At 45.9% G+C, this 21698-nt stretch overlaps 1 protein-coding gene across 5 annotated transcripts; it reads left to right on the top strand.

The window, feature by feature from the left end:
- Positions 1-4689: 4689 nt before the first annotated feature.
- Positions 4690-20575, top strand: ITPA (inosine triphosphatase). Of its 5 annotated transcripts, none has more exons than XM_057529927.1 (8): positions 4690-4824; positions 13391-13448; positions 13537-13601; positions 14218-14291; positions 15253-15284; positions 15855-15970; positions 17052-17171; positions 18842-18894. In XM_057529927.1, exons 1-7 carry the CDS (start codon positions 4759-4761, stop codon positions 17130-17132), a joined length of 492 nt encoding a protein of 163 aa, XP_057385910.1. In that variant the 5' UTR covers positions 4690-4758; the 3' UTR covers positions 17133-17171; positions 18842-18894. The 5 variants fall into 5 exon arrangements, with proteins under 5 accessions (XP_057385910.1, XP_057385911.1, XP_007195906.2 ...); XM_007195844.3 differs by lacking the exon at positions 17052-17171 and adding an exon at positions 20100-20575 and having other exon boundaries at positions 4691-4824; positions 18842-18918; XM_057529926.1 differs by lacking the exon at positions 17052-17171 and adding an exon at positions 20100-20575 and having other exon boundaries at positions 4743-4824; positions 13537-13656; positions 18842-18918.
- Positions 20576-21698: the final 1123 nt, after the last annotated feature.

The following is a 21698-nucleotide window of genomic DNA, read 5'->3' as shown; positions in this document are numbered from 1 at the left end:
AGTGATTCAGCTATACATATATATCCTTTTTTTTTGGCCTTGCTGCGCAACTTGCAGGATCTTAGTTCCCCAGCCAGGGATTGAACCTGTGCCCTTGGCAGTGAAAGCGCAGAGTCCTAACAACCGGGCTGCCAGGGAATAACTTACTTTTTTTTTTTTTTAATATTCTTTTCCATTATGGTTTATCACAGAATACTGAATATAGTTCTCTGTGCTATAGGAACACAGAAGGTAGGAGCTTGTTTATCTATTGCATATATACCAATAATAGTTTACATCTGCTAACCCTAACCTCCCACTCCATCCCCCCCAACCCCTCCCCCTTGACAACCACAAGTCTGTTCTATATGTCTGTGAGTCTGTTTCTGTTTCATAGATAGGCTCATTTGTCATATATTAGATTCCACATATAAGAGATATATGGTATTTGGCTTTCTCTTTCTGACTTACTTCATTTAGTATGATAATCTCTAGTTGCATCCGTGTTGCTGCAAATGAGAGGCCGTAATTTTTAACTTTAAAATGAATTCTGGGGGAGTAAAAAATGTTAAGTGGAAATTATTGCAAATAGTTATGTGCAGCGTGACATTTATGTATGTTTAAAAAGCACTAAACAGGGCTTCCCTGGTGGCGCAGTGGTTGAGAATCCGCCTGCCAATGCAGGGGACACGGGTTCGAGCCCTGGTCCGGGAAGATCCCACATGCCGCAGAGCAACTAAGCTCGTGCGCCACAACTACTGAGCCTGCGCTCTAGAGCCTGTGAGCCACAACTACTGAGCCCAAGTGCCACAACTACTGAAGCCCATGCGCCTAGAGCCCGTGCTCCACAATAAGAGAAGCCACCGCAATGAGAAGCCTGCGCACCGCAATGAAGAGTGGCCCCCGCTCGCCGCAACTAGAGAAAGCCCGCACACAGCAACGAAGACCCAACACAGCCAAAAATAAATAAATAAAATAAATAAATTAAAAAAAAAAAAAAAGCACTAAACAATACCACAGTGTTTATGGAAGCATACATATGCAGAAAAAGTAAAAAAGTTGCTTGGGAATGATACATACCAACTTCAGAATAGCAGTTACCTTTGGGGAGGGAAGAGGTTGGATGGCATTAACAGCAGAGATTTGCCTATATCTGTGACATCCGATCTCACTAAAAGTGTAGACCAAATCTTCTATATAAATAAATTGTAATATACTTTTGTACTCAGACTTGCAATTTCATACCATTTTAAAGTAACTTATTGGGTTGTACAAGAATTATTGATCCAGTTTTCCATAGTGAGCACTAGGAGATTAAATACAGGGAATTTAAATTTTCTTTTAATTCTTGACACTGTTCAAAAAGAAAAACAAAACTGGGACTTACCTGGCAGTCCAGTAGTTAAGACTCAGCACTTACAATGCAGAGGGCGTGGGTTCGATCCCCGGTCTGGGAACTAAAATCCCACATGCCATGTGGTGCAGCCAAAAAAACCAACCAACAAAAAAAAACTGGGGACAAATTCTACCTCAATAAAGTTGTTTAAAAAAAAAAAAACCTAGGGACAGGATGTAAACTCAAGATTTTTTAAAAAGCAAATAACAACTAAATTACTAGGAATTTGCTGTTACAGTAGTATGAAGATTTTGTGTGTATGATGACATAAAGACCCCAGGACCCATGATGTGTGTATAGGGGAGGATTTGAAAAAATATGGACACACGTTAACACTTTAACATGTTAAATTGGAATGGTGGAAACTTGAGCATTTATGATTTTCTGTAATTTTGAAATAGTTTATAATTTATAAACAAGCAAAAAGGGCAGGACAGTGCTTTTAAAACATATAAATGTTGATCGTTGAAGCTGGTCAATGGTTATATAGGGGCTCATTATACTGCCTTTTTTTTTTTTTTTTTGGTAAGTTTGTCATTTTTGTGCAAGTTTGAAATTTTCCATAATAAAAAATATTGTTAAAAAGTAAAAATTAAGACTTGATACATTTTTGTGTGTAATTTGCATGTGCATAGAAAGTTGTTTGGAAGGGCAAAACAAGAAACTGTCAATAGATATACTTCCTTGCTGCCTCAGATTATATCACTTTCACAGCTTTCATTTGGAGTTCTCAGATTGTCAGGGTCCTGGACCCTAATCATGTTGCTTAAGGTTTGTGGGCAGACTGAGTGGGGTGGAAGATGGCAGGGAGAACAACAGTGAGACAGCTGCTGCCCAGGTCCAGGTAAGAACAGAAGAAGGCTGGATTCATGACAGTAGCATTGGAGTGGTGAGGAGGGGACTGATTCAAGAACTATTTCAGAGGCAGAATTGATAGGACCTGACAATCTCCTTCGAGGGCATGAATTGTCCTTCTTTGCTTAACTTGGTTTCCTCCACATGAGGGAAGTGCAATTCCAAAGAGATTTTCTGTCATATTCCTTGCTAAAGGAAATAAAAATTTACATTTTAGGGACTTCCCTGGTGGCGCAGTGGTTAAGAATCCGCCTGCCAATGCAGGGGACATGGGTTCGAGCCCTGGTCCGGGAAGATCCCACATGCTATGGAGCAACTAAGCCCGTGTGCCACAACTACTGAGCTGTGCTCTAGAGCCCACTAGCCACAACTACTGAGCTGTGCTCTAGAGCCCACTAGCCACAACTACTGGGCCCATGTGCCACAACTACTGAAGCCAACGCGCCTAGAGCCCATGCTCCACAACAAAGAAAAGCCATCGCAATGAGAAGCCCGCGCACTACACTGAAGAGTAGCCCCCGCTCACCGCAACTAGAGAAAGCCCGCACACAGCAATGAAGACCCAACCCAGCCAAAAATTTAAAAAATAATAATTAAAACAAATTTACATTTTAATTCTAGCATAGGCTACTTAATGAATGAATAATGTAGTCCCCTTCCTTTCTGCTCAGAGAAACTAAGAACCTATCTACGTTGGCTCACCAGTTAAGTGAAGCAATCAATACATTTCTTTTTTGTTTTGTTGTTGCCTAAGAGGATTTCTGTCACTTGCAACCAAGGATCCTAACTAAAGATCACACATACACAAACTTCTGCATACAGTTTTAGGTATTCACACATCTCCTTCCTCCCCCCCCCCCGCCCCCGACCCTGCCAAGCTCTTGGGCTCCAAGACCTTCAGATTTATTTATCTAACTATTTACTATTTATTTATTGGCTTGCGGGATCTTAGTTCCCTGACCAGGGACTGAACCCGGGCCTTCGGCAGTGAAAGAACAGAGTCCTAACCACTGGACAGCCAGGGAATTCCCCAAGACCTTCAGATTTAGAGTGAGGTCTATCTAAAGTGAATACTCATTTCCAATACTCCATGCTTAATAACTCTGTAGCTGAAGCTTTCAACAGTCAGGAGGTCGGCTTTGCTGAGGGGAACCTCTTCTGCCCCTCCACCTCCCTGAAGATTCACCATGACTTCATGAATTAGGAAGACAAATGACATAGAGGGAAGGCAACCACTTTCTGATGTAACCCACTACTTCTCAGGTCAACTCCAAGGAGCCTCGCAAATCACATGGTAGAAAGGGAGCACATGGTAGAATGGGAAACTTCAGGACCTGCCTTAGGACACAGTGAGGCCTTTTGGCCTATGTAATACTCCCGCTACGGTAAAGTCGTTGAGCAACAGGATTTTTTCCCCCACGAGGACAAATTCTGGGGTCTAAAAAAAAAAAAATCATCCAGATTATTAGAGGTCTTTAACATTAACGAAAATAACTCATCCAGGCATTGACAGCCCTCCAGACTTCCGATGACACTCCTCTGACAGGAGTTGCCTCACCAGGAGTAGAGCTGGCCCTGAATCTGCCCTTACTGTTAACCTTCGGTTGCTGAGTCCATGAAGGAGGGAGACAGCTGAATTGCCCAGTGGGGGTGTCAGCAGTGGGTCAAGGCCTATCGCACAGGTGGGTCTGCTGGGGCACTTTCTGCTCTTTGCTGTGTTGGGGATGAAAAGATGTGGCTGAGAAGGGATGATGGACTTAAAGGACTGGAGGGATGAGGTAATAAGGGAGTCGAAATACTGAAGTCGCAAATCTGGGAGATGGGGGAAAAGACCGGGCTAGATTTAGGCTATGCCAAGTTTAAGATCACAGTCAAGTAGATCAGAGCTGGCAAGCAAGGAGGAGCTAAGGAAGCGAGGCTGAAGGTGAGGTCAGGATAAAGTCCCAGGTTTGGGGGCCCTTGTCCAGAAGGAAACAGTTTCCAGAGACAGCTTTAGAGTGCCCGCGGTTAAGGCGAATCGTCCAGAGCCTAGGCAGTTCATCACCAGCCTCGAGGTAGCTACGCTGTGCTTCTTTGCTTCCTCGGTGTCCCTGTCCCAGAGAGGGGCGAAAGCAGGGGTGGGGCAGGTGGCTGGAACGGTGTCTTCTGGCCTTGAGGAGAGCGTCTCTTTGCGGGAGGGACTGGTCCCGGCGTACGCAACCTCCAGCGTTGGGAAGACCCCAGCAAATCCGACGCAGGAGGGCCGAGCCCTTCTCCTCCCTTCTAGCGCCCGGGGCCCCAGGCTGCTCAAACGGAAAAGGGCGCTGTGCTCCCGGGGATCTGAGCAAGGATTCTGGGCGCCCAGCGCAGCCTTCCCGCCCCTAAAGTGCCCAGACTACAGCTGCCGCCGCCACCGGAGCGCGCAGCACGCAACAAAATCCACAGCCGGCCTTCCTGGGACCCCCGGCCGGAAACCGGGCCACCCCCTTCCGCCGCCAGGCGGAAGTAGAGGGGCTTCCGCTGAGCCTGCCAGGTACTTGTGGCTCACAATGGCGGCCTCCTTGTCCGGGAAGAAGATCGTGTTTGTCACGGGGAACGCCAAGAAGCTGGAGGAGGTGACGGGCGGGGTGGGAAGCCGAGCAGGAGGCGGTTGGGGGGTAGCGTGTGGCAAGGTTGGCTGGGGAGAAGGCGGAGAAGTGGCTTCCAGGCGGAGGGAAGCACGCTGGTGGAAAAGCAGAGGGGAAACAGAGTCCGACCCGGAGGGATGGGTTGGATCGGGAAGGGGATGGGCCGCGCAGAGTGGACCGGCACATGTGCGGAGTGGGGGCGACCCAGGGTTGGACTCGATAGAATGAGGGCCTTGACAAATCCGGGCACGGGGCTTGTGAGCTTAGGGGCATCGGGAGCTGAAGGAGTGGTGGGGTCCTTAACACTTGTCCCAAAGGTCACCTCTTAAGCTAGGTCCCAAACCGGGACCCTGACACCCCTCTGGAGCTGATCCAGACCCCGCTGCTGGCCTGGGGTTGGCAGAGGCCGGACAGGGTGTGGGGCCAGGCATCCAAACTGAGTTCCACACCCCACCACGGTCCAGAAATGTGGTCCTCAGCCTCTCCCAGCCTCTTTCCGCCATCTGTGAAATGGCCATTATGCAGGAGGTCTGCTTCACAGCGCAATGGAGAGGAGTGGTGAAGGAGGCAGTGGATCCAAAGTTCCTGCCTACAGGGACTTTGTGGCCAGCTCTGAGAATTCTGGGGGTTGATGGAACCGCTTTGGCTGCAAATAGTAGAGAGACACAGGGAGCTTATGTAAACAACCAGGTGACAATCGTGGGAATACTATGGTATGCTGTCCCACAGGGCTTGAGGAGTCTTTCTTAGGAGTCCCTATCGAGGGGTTTATTTGTCCTTCTAGTTCTCTCTGGATGCTCATCCCTTTTCCTTTTGAGGTCTTTCTGCATTTTTCCCTTCTGATGGAGGAGGCAGTAAGGCTTCTGCCAGACATCAGCTCTGATTGGCCTTGCTTGGATCAAAGGTTTGCCCTTACTTAGTCAGCCATGGTCAAGGAGGTGGGTCATGTGTGGGGAATCAGGATGACACCTACTAGATGTCTGAGGCAGACCAATGGGGTGCAGTCATTAGGGTCATTTGTCTACAACATAGGGACCAATGACACTTGCACGCTGTTACAGGGTGGCCTCAGAAGTCAGAGCCCTGTGCTGATAAAAGGTTTGTGATCTTGAGGCCAGACCAGACAAGCAGACAGGCAGTGCCACACTGAACAGAGCGCCATGCAAGATGGTGGGTGCCAGCTCCCAAGGCCATCTCTACCTCTGGTTGAGAATGTGGCCCTCCCACATTTAAAGAAGAGGGAGGGAATTCCCTGGAAGTCCAGTGGTTAGGATTCGAGCTTTCACTGCCGGGGCCCGGGTTCGATCCCTGGTCGGGAAACTAAGATCCTGTAAGCCATGTGGCACGGCCCCCCAAAAAAAGGAGAAAAAAAAAGAAGATGCTGGAGTGGCCAGAGGAGGCTCACTGGAGAAAATAGACTTGAAGTTGGCCTAAAATAGGGAGTTTTAACTCTTCATCTCATGGTACCCCATTGGCAGAGTGACGAAGCCTCTGGACCCTTTCTCAGGAAAATATTTTTAAATGTACAAAATAAAATACATAGGATTACAAAGGAAATCAAGTCTACTGATTTACAATTCTCAAAATATTATAAATATTTGTGATCCAGTTACATATGCTTTATTAATGCATACCGAGTTGATCTCCCTGTGCTGTGCTGCTGCTTCCCACTAGCTATTTTACATTTGGTAGTGTGTATATGTCGATGCTTCTGTCACTTCGCCCCAGCTTCTCCCTCCCCCGCTGCCGTGTCCTCAAGTCCATTCTGTATGTCTGTGTCTTTATTCCTGCCCTGCCACTAGGTTCATCGGTACCATTTTTTTTTTTAGATTCCATATATATGCATTAGCATATGGTATTTGTTTTTCTCTTTCTTTACTTTTTTTCTTTACTTCACTCTGTATGACAGACTCTAGGTCCATCCATCTCACTACAAATAACTATTTCGTTTCTTTTTATGGCTGAGTAATATTCCATTGTATATATGTGCCACATCTTCTTTATCCATTCATCTGTCAATGGACATTTAGTTTGCTTCCATGTCCTGCCTATTGTAAATAGTGCTGCAATGAAGATTGTGGTGCATGTCTCTTTTTGAATTATGGTTTTCTCAGGGTATATGCCCAGTAGTGGGGTTTGCTGGGTCATATGGTAGTTCTGTTTTTAGTTTTTTAAGGAACCTCCATACTGCTCTCCATAGTGGTTGTATCAATTTACATTCCCACCAACAGTGCAGGAGGGTTCCCTTTTTACCACACCCTCTCCAGCATTTATCGTTTCTAGATTTTTTGATAATGGCCATTCTGACTGGTGTGAGGTGATACCTCATTGTGGTTTTGATTTGCATTTCTCTAATAGTGATGTTGAGCATCTTTTCATGTGCCTCTTGGCCATCTGTATGTCTTCTTTGGTGAAATGTCTATTTAGGTCTTCTGCCCATTTTTTAATTGGGTTGTTTCTTTTTGTTTTAAATTTATTTTATTTTATTTTATTTTATTTTTATTTTTGGCTGCGTTGGGTCTTCGTTGCTGTGTGTGGGCTTTTCTCTGGTTGCGGTGAGCGGGGACTACTCTTTGTTGCGGCGCGCAGGCTTCTCATTGCAGTGGCTTCTCTTGTTGCGGAGCATGGGCTCTAGGCGCATGGGCTTCAGTAGCTGTGGCATGGGGGCTCAGTAGTTGTAGCTTGTGGGCTCTAGAGCGCAGGCTCAGTAGCTCGGTAGTTGTGGCGCACAGGCTTAGTTGCTCCGTGGCATGCGGGATCTTCCCAGACCAGGGCTCAAACCTGTGTCCCCTGCATTGGCAGGTGGATTCTTAACCACTGTGCCACCAGGGAAGCCCGGGTTGTTTCTTTTTTTGATATTGAGCTCCATGAGCTGTTTGTATATTTTGGAGATGAATCCTTTGCTCGTTGTTTCATTTGCAAATATTTTATCCCATTCTGAGGGTTGTCTTTTCGTCTTGTTTATGGTTTCCTTTGCTGTGCAAAAGCTTTTAAGTTTAATTAGGTCCCATTTGTTTATTTTTGTTTTTATTTTCATTACTCTAAGAGGTGGGTCAAGAAACATCTTGCTGTGGTTTATGTCAGAGTGTTTTTCCTATGGTTTCCTCTAAGAGTTTTATAGTGTCTGTTTTTACATTTAGGTCTTTAATACATTTGGAGTTTATTTTTGTGTGTGGTGTTAGGTGGTGTTCTAATTTCATTGTTTTACATGTAGCTGTCCAGTTTTCCCAGCACCACTTACTGAAGAGGCTGTCTTTTCTCCATTGTATGTTCTTGCCTCCTTTGTCGTAAATTAGGTGACCATATGTGCATGGGTTTATCTCTGTGCTTTCTATCCTGCACCTTGATCTGTATTTCTGTTTTTGTGCCAGTACCATAATGTCTTGATTACTGTAGCTTTGTAGTATAGTTTGAAGTCAGGGAGCCTGATTCCTCCAGCTCCGTTTTTCTTTCTCCGTATTGCTTTGGCTATTCGGGATCTTTTGTGTTTCCATTACAAATTGTAAAATTTTTTGTTCTAATTCTGTGTAGAATGCCATTGGTAGTTTGATAGGGATTGCATTGAATCTGTAGATTGCTTTGGGTAGTATAGTCATTTTCATAATATTGATTCTTCCAATCCAAAAACATGGTATATTTCTCCATCTGTTTATGTCATCTTTGATTTCTTTCATCAGTGTTTTATAGTTTTCCAAGTATAAGTCTTACGCCTCCTTAGATAGGTTTATTCCTAGGTATTTTATTCTTTTTGTTGCAGTGGTAAATGGGATTGTTTCCTTAATTTCTCTTTCTGATTTTTCATTGTTAGTGTATAGGAATGCCAGAGATTTCTGTGCATTAATTTTGTATCCTGCAACCTTACCAAATTCGTTGATTAGTTCTAGTAGTTTTCTGGTGGCATCTTTAGGATTTTCTATGTATAGTATCATGTCATCTGCAAACAGTGACAGTTTTACTTCTTTTCCAATTTGTATACCTTTTATTTCTTTTTCTTCTCTGATTGCCATGGCTAGGACTTTGAAAACTGTTGAATAAGAGTGGCGAGAGAGGACATCCTTGTCTTGTTCCTGATCTTAGAGGGAATGCTTTCAGTTTTTCACCATTGAGTATGTTTGCTGTGGGTTTGTCATATATGACCTTTATTATGTTGAGGTAGGTTCCCTCTATGCCCATTTTCTGGAGAGTTTTTATCGGAAAATGGTGTTGAATTTTTTCAAAACCTTTTTCTGCATCTATTGAGATGATCACATGGTTTTTATTCCTTAATTTGTTAATATGGTGTATCACATTGATTGATTTGCATATATTGAAGAATCCTTGCATCTGATGTATGATCCTTTTAATATGTTGTTGGTTTCTGTTTGCTAGTATTTTGTTCAGGATTTTTGCATCTGTGTTCATCAGTGATATTGGACTATAATTTTCTTTTTTTGTGATATCTTTTTCTGGTTTTGGTATCAGGGTGATGGTGGCTTCATAGAACGAATTTGGGAGTGTTCCTCCCTCTGCAGTTTTTTGGAAGAGTTTGAGAAGGATCGGTGTTAGCTCTTCTCTAAATGTTTGATAGAATTCGCCTGTGAAGCCATCTGGTCCTGGACTTTTGTTTGTTGGAAGATTTTTTTATATAAAAATTTATTTATTTATGTTTGGCTGCGTTGGGTCTTCATTGCTGCGCGTGGACTTCCTCTAGTTGCGGCAAGCCAGGGCTACTCTTCATTGTGGTGCACAGGCTTCTCATTGCGGTGGCTTCCCTTGTTGTGGAGCATGGGCTCTCGGCAGGCGGGTTTCAGTAGTTGCGGCACATGGGCTCAGTAGTTGTGGCTCGTGGGCTCTAGAGCACAGGCTCAGTAGGTGCAGCACATGGGGTTAGTTGCTCCGTGGCATATGGGGTCTTCTCGGACCAGGGATCGAACCTGTGTCCCCTGCATTGGCAGGCAGATTTTTAACCAGTGCGCCACCAGGGAAGTCCTGTTGGAAGATTTTTAATTACAGTTTCAATTTCATTACTTGTGATAGGTCTGTTTATATTTTCTAATTCTTCCTGGCTCAGTCTTGGAAAATTGTACATTTCCAAGAATTTGTCCATTTCCTCATGGGTGTCCATTTTATTGGCATATAGTTGTCTGTGGTAGTCTCTTATAATCCTTTGTATTTCTGCAGTGTCAGTTGTGATTTCTCCTTTTTCATTTCTAATTTTATTGATTTGCGTCCTCTCCCTTTTTTTCTTGATGAGTCTGGCTAAGGGTTTATCAATTTTGTTTATCTTCTCAAAGAACCAACTTTTAGTTTTATTGATTTTTGCTGTTGTTTTCATTTCTGTTGCATTTATTTCTGCTCTGATCTTTATGATTTCTTTCCTTCTACTGACTTTGGGTTTTCTTTGTGCTTCTTTCTCTAGTTGCTTTAGGTGTAGGGTTAGATTATTTATTTGAGATTTTTCTTGTTTCTTGAGGTGAGATTGAATCGCTATAAACTTCCCTCTTAGAAAAGCTTTTGCTGCATCCCATAGGTTTTGAGTCGTCGTGTTTTTGTTGTCATTTGTTTCTATGTATTCTTTTATTTCTTTGATTTCTCTAGTGATCTCTTTGTTACTTAGTAGTGCACTGTTTAGCCTCCATGTATTTGTGTTTTTTACAGTTTTTTTCCTGTAATTGATTTCCACTCTCGTAGCAGTGTGGTCAGAAAAGATGCTTAATACGATTTCAATTTTCTTAAATTTTCCAAGGCTTGATTTGTGACCCAAGATGTGATCTGTCTTGGAGAATGTTCCATGTGCACTTGAGAAGGAAGTGTACTCTGCCACTTTCGGGTGGAATGTTCTATAAATATCAATTAAATCTGTCTGGTCTATTGTGTCATCTAAAGCTTGTGTTTCCTTATTTATTTTCTGTTTGGATGATCTGTCCATTGGGGTAAGTGAGGTGTTCAAGTCCCCTACTATTATTGTGTTACTGTCGATTTCCCCTTTCATGGTTGTTAGCATTTGCCTTATGTATTGAGGTGCTCCTATGTTGGGTGCATAAACGATTATAATTGTTATATCTTCTTCTTGGATTGATCCCTTGATCATTATGTACTGTCCTTCCTTATCTCTTGTAACAGTCTTTATTTTAAAGTCTATTTTTAAATAAATTTATTTATTTTATTTATTTATTTTTGGCTGTGTTGGGTCTTCGTTGCTGTGCATGGGCTTTCTCTAGTTGCGGCAAGCAGGGGTTACTGTTTGTTGTGGTATGCAGGCTTCTTATTGAGGTGGCTTCTCGTTGCAGAACACAGGCTCTAAGCACGCAGGCTTCAGTAGTTGTGGTACACGGGCTCAGTAGTTGTGGCTCACGGGCTCTAGAGCACAGGCTCAGTAGTTGTGGTGCATGGACTTAGTCGCTCCACAGCATGTGGGATCTTCCTGGACCAGGGATCGAACCTGTGTCCCCTGCAATGGCAGACAGATTCTTAACCACTGCACCACCAGGGAAGCCCTAAAGTCTATTTTATCTGATATGAGTACTGCTACTCCAGCATTCTTTTGATTTCCATTTGCATGGAATATATTTTTCCATCCCTTCACTTTTAGTCTGTATGTGTCCCTAGGTCTGAAGTGGGTCTCTTGTAGACAGCATATGTACGGGTCTTGTTTTTGTATCCGTTCAGCCAGTCTGTGTCTTTTGGTTGGGGCATTTAATCCATTTACATTCAAGGTTGTTATCAATATGTATGTTCCTATTACCATTTTCTTAATTGTTTGGGTTTGTTTTTGTGGGTCTTTTTCTTCTCTTGTGTTTCCTGCCTAGAGAAGTTTTTTTAGCATTTGTTGTAAAGCTGGTTTGGTGGTGATGAATTCTCTTACCTTTTGCTTGTCTGAAAAGCTTTTGATTTCTCTGTTGACTCTGAATGAGAACCTTGCTGGGTAGAGTAATCTTGGTTGTAGTTTTTTCTCTTTTATCATTTTAAGTATATCCTGCCACTCCCTTCTGGCCTGCAGAGTTTCTGCTGAAAAATCAGTTGATAATGTTATGGGGATTCCTTTGTATGTTATTTTTTGCTTTTCCCTTGCTGCTTTTAATATTTTTTCTTTGAACTTAATTTTTGTTAGTTTGATTAATATGTGTCTTGGTGTGTTTCTCCTAGGGTTTATCCTGTATGGGACTCTCTGCGCTTCCTGGACTTAGGTGGCTATTTCCTTTCCCATGTTAGGGAAGTTTTCCACTATAATCTCTTCAAATATTTTCTCAGACCCTTTCTTTTTCTCTTCTTATTTGGGACCCCTATAATTCGAATGTTGGTGTGTTTAGTATTGTCCCAGAGGTCTCTGAGATTGTCTTCGATTCTTTTCATTGTTTTTTCATTATTCTGCTCCTTGGCAGTTATTTCCACCATTCTGTCTTCCATCTCACTTATATTTGTTCTTCTGCCTCAGTTATCCTATTATTGATTCCTTCTAGTGTATGTTTCATTTTCAGTTATTGTGTTTTCATCTCTGTTTGTCCTTCAGTTCTTCTAGAACTTTGTTAAACATTTCTTGTATTTTCTCAGTCTGTGCCTCCATTCTACTTCTGAGATTCTGGATCATCTTTACTACCATTAGTCTGAATTCTTTTTCAGGTAGATTGCCTATTTCCTCTTCATTTATTTGGTTTTATAGGTTTTTACCATGCTCCTTCATCTGTGACATACTTTCTTACCCTCTCATTTTTTCTGATGGGTGGGATTGTGTTCCTGTTTAACTGGTTGTTTGTCCTGAGGCTTCCAACACTGGAGTTTGTAGGCTGTTGGGTAGAGCTGGGTCTTGGTGCCGAGATGAGGACCTCCGGGAGACCTCACTCCAATGAATATTCCCTGGGGTCTGAGGTTCTCTTGTTAGTCCAGTGGTTCAGACTCAGAGCTCCCATTGCAGGAGCCGTTCACTTGGGGGTTCTTCCCGTCTCCTTGGGCGTCAAGGTCCCCCACCAGCATCTGGCAGGCGCCCGAGTTGTAGGGTGACACGAACTCTGCGTCTTCCCATGCCACCATCTTGACTCTGCCCCCTTGTAAATGATATTTTGAGATATCTGCTACAACTGTAATGGGATATGACAGCATCTGTGATTTTAATAGGTTTAAATATCACAGGAGATGCTAATGCTATTTGTGTTTGTTTTCTATATTCACTATTAAAAGGGATGCTAAATTTCAGGTAGGGGTTAGTGAAAATAAAGCAGTTTTTTTTTTTTCTAATCCAAGTTCACAGACCTCCTGAATTCTGGGTAACCCCTGATAGAAAATTCCTGGCCCAAAGGATAGGTTTTGGGAGCACTGAGAAGGGAAGAGGGTGTTCTAGGTGGGTGGTTAGCATGAACAGAGACCTGAAGTAGGAGGGAGGGATCGGAGAGTAAGCAGATGGGGGAGCTGACCTGCTGGGGTGGGACCCTGAAGGCTGGGGTGAGGCTCGTGGGCCTGACTTGGTAAGCTTTGGGGGACTGACAGGAGAGTTACCTGACGAGAAAGGTGGGTGATAGCTTGTGTAGTAATGGGGAATAGTTAAACAAATGGTGATAAATGTTCTTTCATTTTGGAACAGGTCATTCAGATTCTAGGAGATAAGTTTCCATGCACTTTGGTGGCACAGAAGATTGACCGTATGTCTCTGTTTAGTTCTATTTTTAAAAGATGATTCAATTTCTCTCTCTCTCTGTGACCTGACTGTGTGTCTGTTTCTCTGATAAGTGCCAGAGTACCAAGGAGAGCCTGATGAGATTTCCATTCGGAAGTGTCAGGAGGCAGCTCGCCAGGTGCTTGCTTCACACATGTCCTGTGCTTGCGCCTCTTGTCCTGGTGGCTCCTGGGGTCTGTGCCTGCTGGGGATGGGTAAAGTATATGGTGGGCCAGTTTATAATGACTTGAAGGACCTTTCCAGGCTTAGCTAGGCTGGAATCAGTTAATGTTGGCTCTGGAATACTGCCTTCCTTTCTCAGCCTTGACTGCATAGTATCCCCCTAGATGACCACACACACATATAATTCACTCTTCCCAATTCTCAGGTACATACATTCCACCCCTGCATTCTCCCCACATACATCCACCCTGCACTCACACATCTCTGTGGAACTGAAAAAGAGTGCTTTGTAAACAGTCAGGCTGCTTGAGTATGAATCCCAGCTCTCCTGTCACTGTACCTGGAGCAAACTTTACAAGCTGCCAAGTCTTTGATGTCCCTACCTTTAAAATGAAGATAAGAGATTAGTCAACGGCTGTTACCCAGAGCAGATGGACCTCTATCTGATGCTGCTCTTGCACATCCCAGCTAGCTGTGGGTATGGCCTTGGCCTGGGTGGCCGGGGAATTCAGGGTGGAGATGGGGCCTGCTGCTGGGCACAGGTCTCAGGGCTGCATGTCCTTGTGCTGCAGGTGCAGGGCCCTGTACTGGTGGAGGACACCTGTCTGTGCTTCAACGCCCTTGGGGGCCTCCCTGGCCCCTACATGTGAGTGCTCCCCCATCCTTTTGCAGGGCCCTGGCCACAAAACCACTTGAACTTTGAAATGATTGGTTACTTGATACTGCGGGTCATTCACTGTCTTGGCATCAACACCAGTATGTCAGATTGTCTTGAGGGAGGATTAGGGATGGGGAAGAGGCATACCTTTCTTTTGTAAAGTGAGAGAATGTGATTGTGTAAGTTGAGATGGGCAAGGGGAACTCACCCATTGGAGAGGTACATTCGTGGGCAGATCAGTTTCAGGAAAGAGGAAATAAGTTGAGATCTGCAGATGGATTTCCTTAAAGCTATCCAGTACCCTGGACCCCCTCAGAAGGTCTTTGTGTATCTCTAGGGTACAAATACCCCAATTTGTTAGGTCTTGGGTATGTATACAGTTGACCCTTGAACAACTCGGGGGGGTTAACCTGCGTTTAACTTACAGTTGGCCTTCCATATCAGTGGATTCAACTGTATATTACTGTAGTACTTACTACTGAAAAATATCCATGTATAAGTGAACATATGCAGTTCAAACTCATGTTGTTCAAGGGTTAACTGTATCTTTAACTTTTGGATTGCTAATTTGTTTGCCAAGGCAGTAGCACCGCTACACACTTATAGTGTACATTGCTCCATATTCTTACCAGCACTGTTTTATGACTTTTTAGTATTTTGTAATGGCGGGAGTGGGAAATGTTACCACATGCAATTTTAATTTGCATTTCCCTAATTACCAGTGAGATTGAGGGTTTCACTGGTTTATCGATTCTTCTGTGGATTGCCTCTTTGTCTCCATTTCCTTTGTCCTATTGGATTATTTCTCTTCATTTTGAGTTGAGACATTCTTTATCTTTTCTCCTTGGCTGTCCCAGGGCTCTAATCCCTGGGGGACGCAGCCCAGAAACAAGGTGGTAAGAACATTCATCTGCTTGTGGTGTCTGACTCACCTTTATTTCTCTTGCAGAAAGTGGTTTCTGGAGAAGTTAAAGCCTGAAGGTATTATCCCCATTTGTCTCTTTCTTTAGACCTGTTTGAAATTAAGAATCTGTGGGTTCTAGGGGAGGAGCTCCAACTAGTAATCAGGAATCTCAGGTTCCATCCCCTTCACGGAGTCTCCATTCACCTCAATTTCCCCGTCTATAATCTACAGCTCACACTCTCCCTATACACCCGGTGCCAGGGAGCACTGAGATTTGGGAGGAGTGGATGGGGTGGGGGGGTGGTGGTGAGAGCTTTGAGTTTGAGGGACAAAGGGGCTCTAGTTGATTCTGGCTCTGAGAGGGACTGGCCCCACTGCTTGCTGTCCTTGCATCAGTGGGGGGCGGGGAGGAGGACACCCTGCTGCTCCTCCTGGTCCCAGCAGCGCATACCCTGAAGCCCACAGTGGTAGAATAAGGAACCCCACGTCCCCATCACCCAACTTCCTGGGTTATCAGCGCAGGGCCTATTTGGTGATATGTATAACTCCCCTCGCCACCTGGGCCCCTTGAGTGTGAAGAGGGGGCTGGGGCTGACTGAGGCTGGGCAGCATAGAGTGCGCTGAGCCCTCACTGCACCTGCCCGCAGGTCTCCACCAGCTCCTGGCTGGGTTCCAAGACAAGTCGGCCTATGCACTCTGCACGTTTGCGCTCAGCACTGGGGACCCGAGCGAGCCTGTGCGTCTCTTCAGGGGCCGGACCTCGGTGCGTACCCATGCTCGTTCCCCCGCGTGCCGCCAGAGGGCGCTGTGATTCGCGATGCTGCTGCAGGACTATGGTGGGGAGGGCGCGCCCCTGGGTACCACAGCTAGAAGTGCTGTCAATCCCGAAACGTATTTGACTCCTGAGTCTGTTGTTTGGAAACGCACAATGGCTTACAGCTGTTGGGGCCTGGTATACCCAGAACTCTGCACTGTATGCTCTCCTGAGAAGCAGATGTGGAAACTGAAGGTGACAACTCCTAGAGCTACATCTATAGCCCAGACTTCTCCAAGCTTGAATCTCCTCATCCCACTGCTGAGGCAACAGCTTCCCTTGAACATCTCACAGCCTTTCCAACTTCTTATGTTCATATAGAATCTTCCTTCTCCCCCCAACTCATTCCTCTCAGAACTGCCCTTCAGTGCCCCCATGCTTACCTATCAGACCATAGGTTCAGCTGCTTCTCACAGGGTCCAGACCACCCTCTGGGCTGGCCTGCTCCCCCCCACCCCAGCCCATCCATCCCCTCCCCGTGGCAGGAGTGTACCTTCAGGCACATCATTTCTCTGCTTTGTCCTTTCTGCTCAGGATAAAATCTAGAGTCCCACCATAGCTCACATAGCCCTATGCCAGTGGCTGCACCAGGGACTGTCCACAGATGTTTTACTTTACCCTCCCTGATTAGATTTTTAATTTTTGTGGTGAAAGAACAGGTAACAGAAATTATCATCTTCATTTTTAAGTGTACGATACAATAGTGTACACTGTTGTGCACCAGATCTCTAGAATTTTCTCATCTTGCAGAATTGAAACTATGCCCATTGAATAACGACTCCACCTTCCCCTCCTCTCTGCAGCACCTGGCAACCACCATTCTACTTTCTGTTGCTAAGAGTTCAGCTACCTCAGATACATCATATAAGTGGAATCCTGCAGTGTTTGTTTTTTTGTGACTGGCTTATCTCACTTAGCATAATGTCCTCCAGTTTCATCCATGTTGTAGCATGTGACAGGATCTCCTTTTTTAAGGCTGAATAATATTCCATTGTATATATATACCACTTTTTCCTTTATCCGTTTACAGGCATACCTCGTTTTATTGAGCTTCACAGATATTATGTTTTTACAAATTGAAAGTTTGTGGCAATCCTGCATTGTCAGATGATGGTTAGCATTTTTAGCGATGAAGTATTTTTAAATTAAGGTATGTACATTTTTTTTTAGACATAATGCTATTGCACACTTAATAGATTACAACATAGTGTAAATATAACTTTTATATGCAGTAGGAAACCAAAATATTCATGTGACTTGCTTTATTGCGATAATTGCTTAATTGCAGTGGTCTGGAACTGACCCCACAATATCTCCGAGGTCTGCCTGTATTCATCGATGAACACTTGCATGGCTTCCACTTTTTGGCTCATAATGCTGCTATGAACGTGGGTGTGCAAATATCTCTTCAAGATCCTGTTTTCATTCTTTTGGATATATATCCAGAAATGGGATTGCTGGATCATATTGCCTGGTTACATTTACATTTTTAACAGTTAGTTTTAGTGGTCTGCTACTTTCACAGAAATGTTCTCTCAAAAATCAAAAGTATAAACAACCACAGGCCCAACTTCCTGCACCATGACTGACTAGCAGCTATGCTGCTGACGGGGCCTGATCACTGCCATCCGACCATTCCCTATTGTCTCCCCGGCTTGGGCTGCTGTTTGTACTTTGTTGCTGCCCACCCCGACTTTAACTGAGGTAGCCTTGTTTCTCCTTGTTCTGTTCTCCCCTGTGCTTTCTAAACCCCAGCCACATTGCCCTTTCAGCAGTGCATATGCTAAGCCCTTCTCCATCTCTGGACCTCGGCACAGCTGTGTCCTCCCCTAGTCCTTTATGTGGCCAAAGTGTCCCCTCCTCACTGAGGCCTTCCCTGAGCTCCCCATCTTGTTATTCTTGAGCCCAGCTCCCAGTTTGTTGCCTCTAAGACACTTTGCATTTGGTAATCATTAATGTGTTTACTGATGTAATGCTTGTTTTGCTTAAGAGATCCATTCTGTGAAGGCAAGGCTAAGGCTTTCTGTTTTCCTGGTGCCTGCTTGGCTGAGGTGTTCAAAAAACAGTTGTTGCATGGGTGAAGTTCAGAGTGGTTCAGTAACTGGCCTCAGTCACACAGCTCCCCATTAGCAGAAGCAGAATTTGCCTTTGGTCTGAATGACTTGGAATTTATATGGCTAATCCCCATCCTCTAGTACCTCCTTGTATTTTATAAGTTTTGTTTTTTGTTTTTTTTTTAAACTCCCAAGGTAGCCTGACATCTCATGACACTGGTTGTCTTTGTCACATTTTCCTTTTGGAATTTGCCTCTTACACCCTGTATTTATTGAGCTCATTTTTGTGTTGAACATTGTGCAAAGTAGTTTCTATTTTGTTATTTCATTTAATTGTTAGAGCCTCCCTTGTATTTTGAGAAATGCAGTAATAGTAGCAGGCACAGGGCTTGGCTGCAAAGTTCAGGGCCCTCAAACTTCCTATTAGGAGAAAATGTTTTCTGTCAGTCTTTCAAAGTTGATTCTCTTCTTCAGTGAGGTCACAGTTTGTCAAAGCTTCACAGAGGGAGGCTGGTCCCAGGGGTATGGGTGGGCTGATTAAGCATGTGGTTCCTCCCTGTCTGTGGGCAGTGAGCCGTCCTGCTCTGCATTTTATCTGTGTTCAGCAAACATTTGCCGGCACCATGGACCCCTTGAAATAATATATTTTGAGTAAATAGGGTTTAACCAAATTCATAAACTAACCAAACTCAAGCTGGCTACTGCCCTCCTCATAGTGCATCTCCTCCACACCCAGTGGCACACCTGTCCCCCTTTCCTCTGGCAGGGCCGGATTGTGGTGCCCCGTGGCTGCCGGGATTTTGGCTGGGACCCCTGCTTTCAGCCTGATGGATATGAGCAGACGTAAGGAGCCCCAGTTTCTTTCAGGGGTGTGGGGTCGGGATGGCCGTGGTCTGGGTTGGGTCAGTGCCCTGCCCAGGTGCAGGCACGCGGATACAGGCGGGGCAGGCTCTGAGGTGCCGTTCTGGCTGAAGGCAGCTCTGCTGGGGTGGATGCAAGGAATCTGGGTGGCCCGGTCCACAGCTGGGAGGCAGCTGGGCGTAGCTGAAGTCCTGGGCTCTCGGGCTCAGCTCAGCTCAGAGCAGCTTTGTAGCTTCAGTGGCTTCCCCCCTCTGACCTGGGCTTGTCAGATTTGTTGGATGATTATCTGACCCCCATTTAGTCTGGAAAAATGTTAGCATTTGGCCACCACGTTACACCCCCACAGTGCCAGGTGTTTTCAGTATTTCATGCTAGCCCCCGCTTATTTACACGGGACATGTTGGCCATTATTGGAATCGGGCTTGTCAAGCTGGAGGGGGGCCCTTAGGGAGTGTGGCCTGAGGCCTCACAACAGCCAGGCAGGGCTGAGGACAACATGAAGCAGCACTTTGGTGACACAAATGCTCTGTATCTGCGCTGTGCAATCCGGTAGCCATTAGCCACATGTGGCTGCGGAGCATTTGAAATGTGGTTAGAGCAACTGAGGAACAGAATTTATTTTTATTCAGTTGTAATTGGTTTAAATGGCCACAGTGGCTGGTAGCCACCATACTGGACAGCATAGATGTGAAAGTGACAACTGGAGTAGGGATTCTCAGCTCACTGGAGCCCTGCCATGGATGGCAGGCCACTGGCTGGCTGTTCGAGGCTCGCCTGCTGCCCCCTGCCCACACCTGCCCGCCCCACAGTGCATTGGAGGAGATTGCTGTGTTTGACTGTCAGGCTCCACTGCTTCCCATCAACAGATGACAAAGCTGATCAAACATGCAGCTCGTCCCCCTGTCCCCAGCTTCCCTTTGATGACTTTTGGACACACTAGAACAAGTTTAAGATCCTTTCACACTCATTAATATGGGTTTCTACCTACAGGGGAATTTAAGACTCTGATTTTTAAAAAATTAACTCTGGTTGCCAGGAGCTAGTGGCCCCACTACCCTTTCCTGGGGACTCTTTGAGCTTTGGGCTCCAGGATGAGGTGAGGTGTACCTACCCTCCCTGAATCCGGGCTCCCTCTTCTCTGAGCTGCTACTGTTGCCCCTTAGGTACGCAGAGATGCCCAAGGCTGAGAAGAACACCATCTCCCATCGCTTCCAGGCCCTGCTTGAGTTGCAAGAATACTTTGGCAACCTGACTCCTCTTGGAGCTAGTGATGACCACTCTGGCTGAGGATCCGGGGAGGGCTAGCTGGAAACCGCCTCTATCAGGCAGGCACCCGTCCAAGTACTGCCTTCAAGGGTACCACTTCCTGGGGGTGTTACCAGCCGTCAGGAGCAGCTGGCTCTGCCTGGAGAAACTTTGGCCAAAGGACACCATCCTCCTGCCCTCAGGGATTCAGTGGCTTCCTACAGCCTCCAGGCCTGGAATCCGGAAAGGACCTTGGGTGTTAAAACTGGCTTTGGCAGGGTTGAGGGTTTGGGGAAGAACCACACAAACAGCCTTAGATGTTTTTTAAATGCAGCAAATAAAAATTCGGGAGGGTACTTGCTTCCAAAATAAACTGGGTATATTTGCTTTGAAACCTGCCCCAGGCAGGCGTCTGTCTCCTGAGTCCCCTTTGACGCGAGCAGGAAACCTCTCAGGTCGGCGGTGGGGTGAGGGGGGGCAAAAGGGGTTGTGGGGGGTGGCTGGACGAGGGCAGTGCTGTGTCGAGGCTGTTCGTGTGCCCTTGCTAGCTGGAGTATTATATCTTTCTTTTTGTCCTTGAAGTCTCTGATCATGGGCTGAACTTTTCCGTGCCACATCCCTGCTGCCTGCCCACCCACCCACTGAGCAATGCCACCACCCAGCTGGCTTCTATTGTGTTTGCTGGGTTGGGGGGCTGGGCAGTGTGGGATGTTGAGTGCTTTTGCTTTATTCTGGTGTACATTAGAGCAGCTAAAATGTTGGTTTATGGTTATAACGCCAGGTTCATTTTTATGGCAGGGAGGAGGGATGGAGTTCTTGACCCCAGTTGGGTTGACATGCCACGGTTCAGCCTGGGGGGCCAGCTGAGTTGAGCCCTTCAAGCGGCCCGGCTCAGCTACCCCAGACCATTACTGTGTCCTGGTGAAGCCCTTCCCTGGGAGGGACTTCAGAGGCCCGGGGTGGCTCCCTTGCCTTCCTGCAGCTGTTACTCTGGTAGAGAGGAGGTGCCCAACCCCAAGGACAATCAGAAAAGCGTGTTGTGTGCAGCAGGTTGCGGGGTGGGGGTCCTTAATGCTGGTGTGTCACTCCCAGGCTTAAGCTACATCCCCTCCTCAGTCCTAGCAGCACGGCCCAGGGCCTAGATTTAACAGTTGTTTCCTCCCCTAAAATTCATCAGCACGTGTGGGTGAGGACCGGACCTCATCCCTTTGCTCCCCTCTCGTCTGTGAAGCCCAGCTGGGTTGTTTCCTCAGGAAGTGCCGGTGGTGGTGCTCAGCCTTCGCTGAGTTGTCTGCTTGGGGTGGGTGGTGTCCGGCTGGAACTCAGGTGTGGGGTGCTGGGGGGCCTGCCTACTCCTTGCCTGGTGATCCTGGACACAGCCCCACCTGCAGGAAACATACAGGCTACTGGGGTGGGGGCCCCAAAGAAGGATCACTTGCCACGTGGCACTTGGAGCAGGGCACCCCTCTGTGTCTGCTCCTCAGCTGCTTCCTCAGAGTTCTGTCCTGGATGCACAG

This window comes from Balaenoptera acutorostrata, chromosome 15, assembly GCF_949987535.1.
Source record: "Balaenoptera acutorostrata chromosome 15, mBalAcu1.1, whole genome shotgun sequence".
NCBI classification, from domain to species: domain Eukaryota; kingdom Metazoa; phylum Chordata; class Mammalia; order Artiodactyla; family Balaenopteridae; genus Balaenoptera; species Balaenoptera acutorostrata.
The sequence above is the reverse complement of the archived record's forward strand: the minus strand, read 5'-3'. Positions and strand labels throughout refer to the sequence as shown.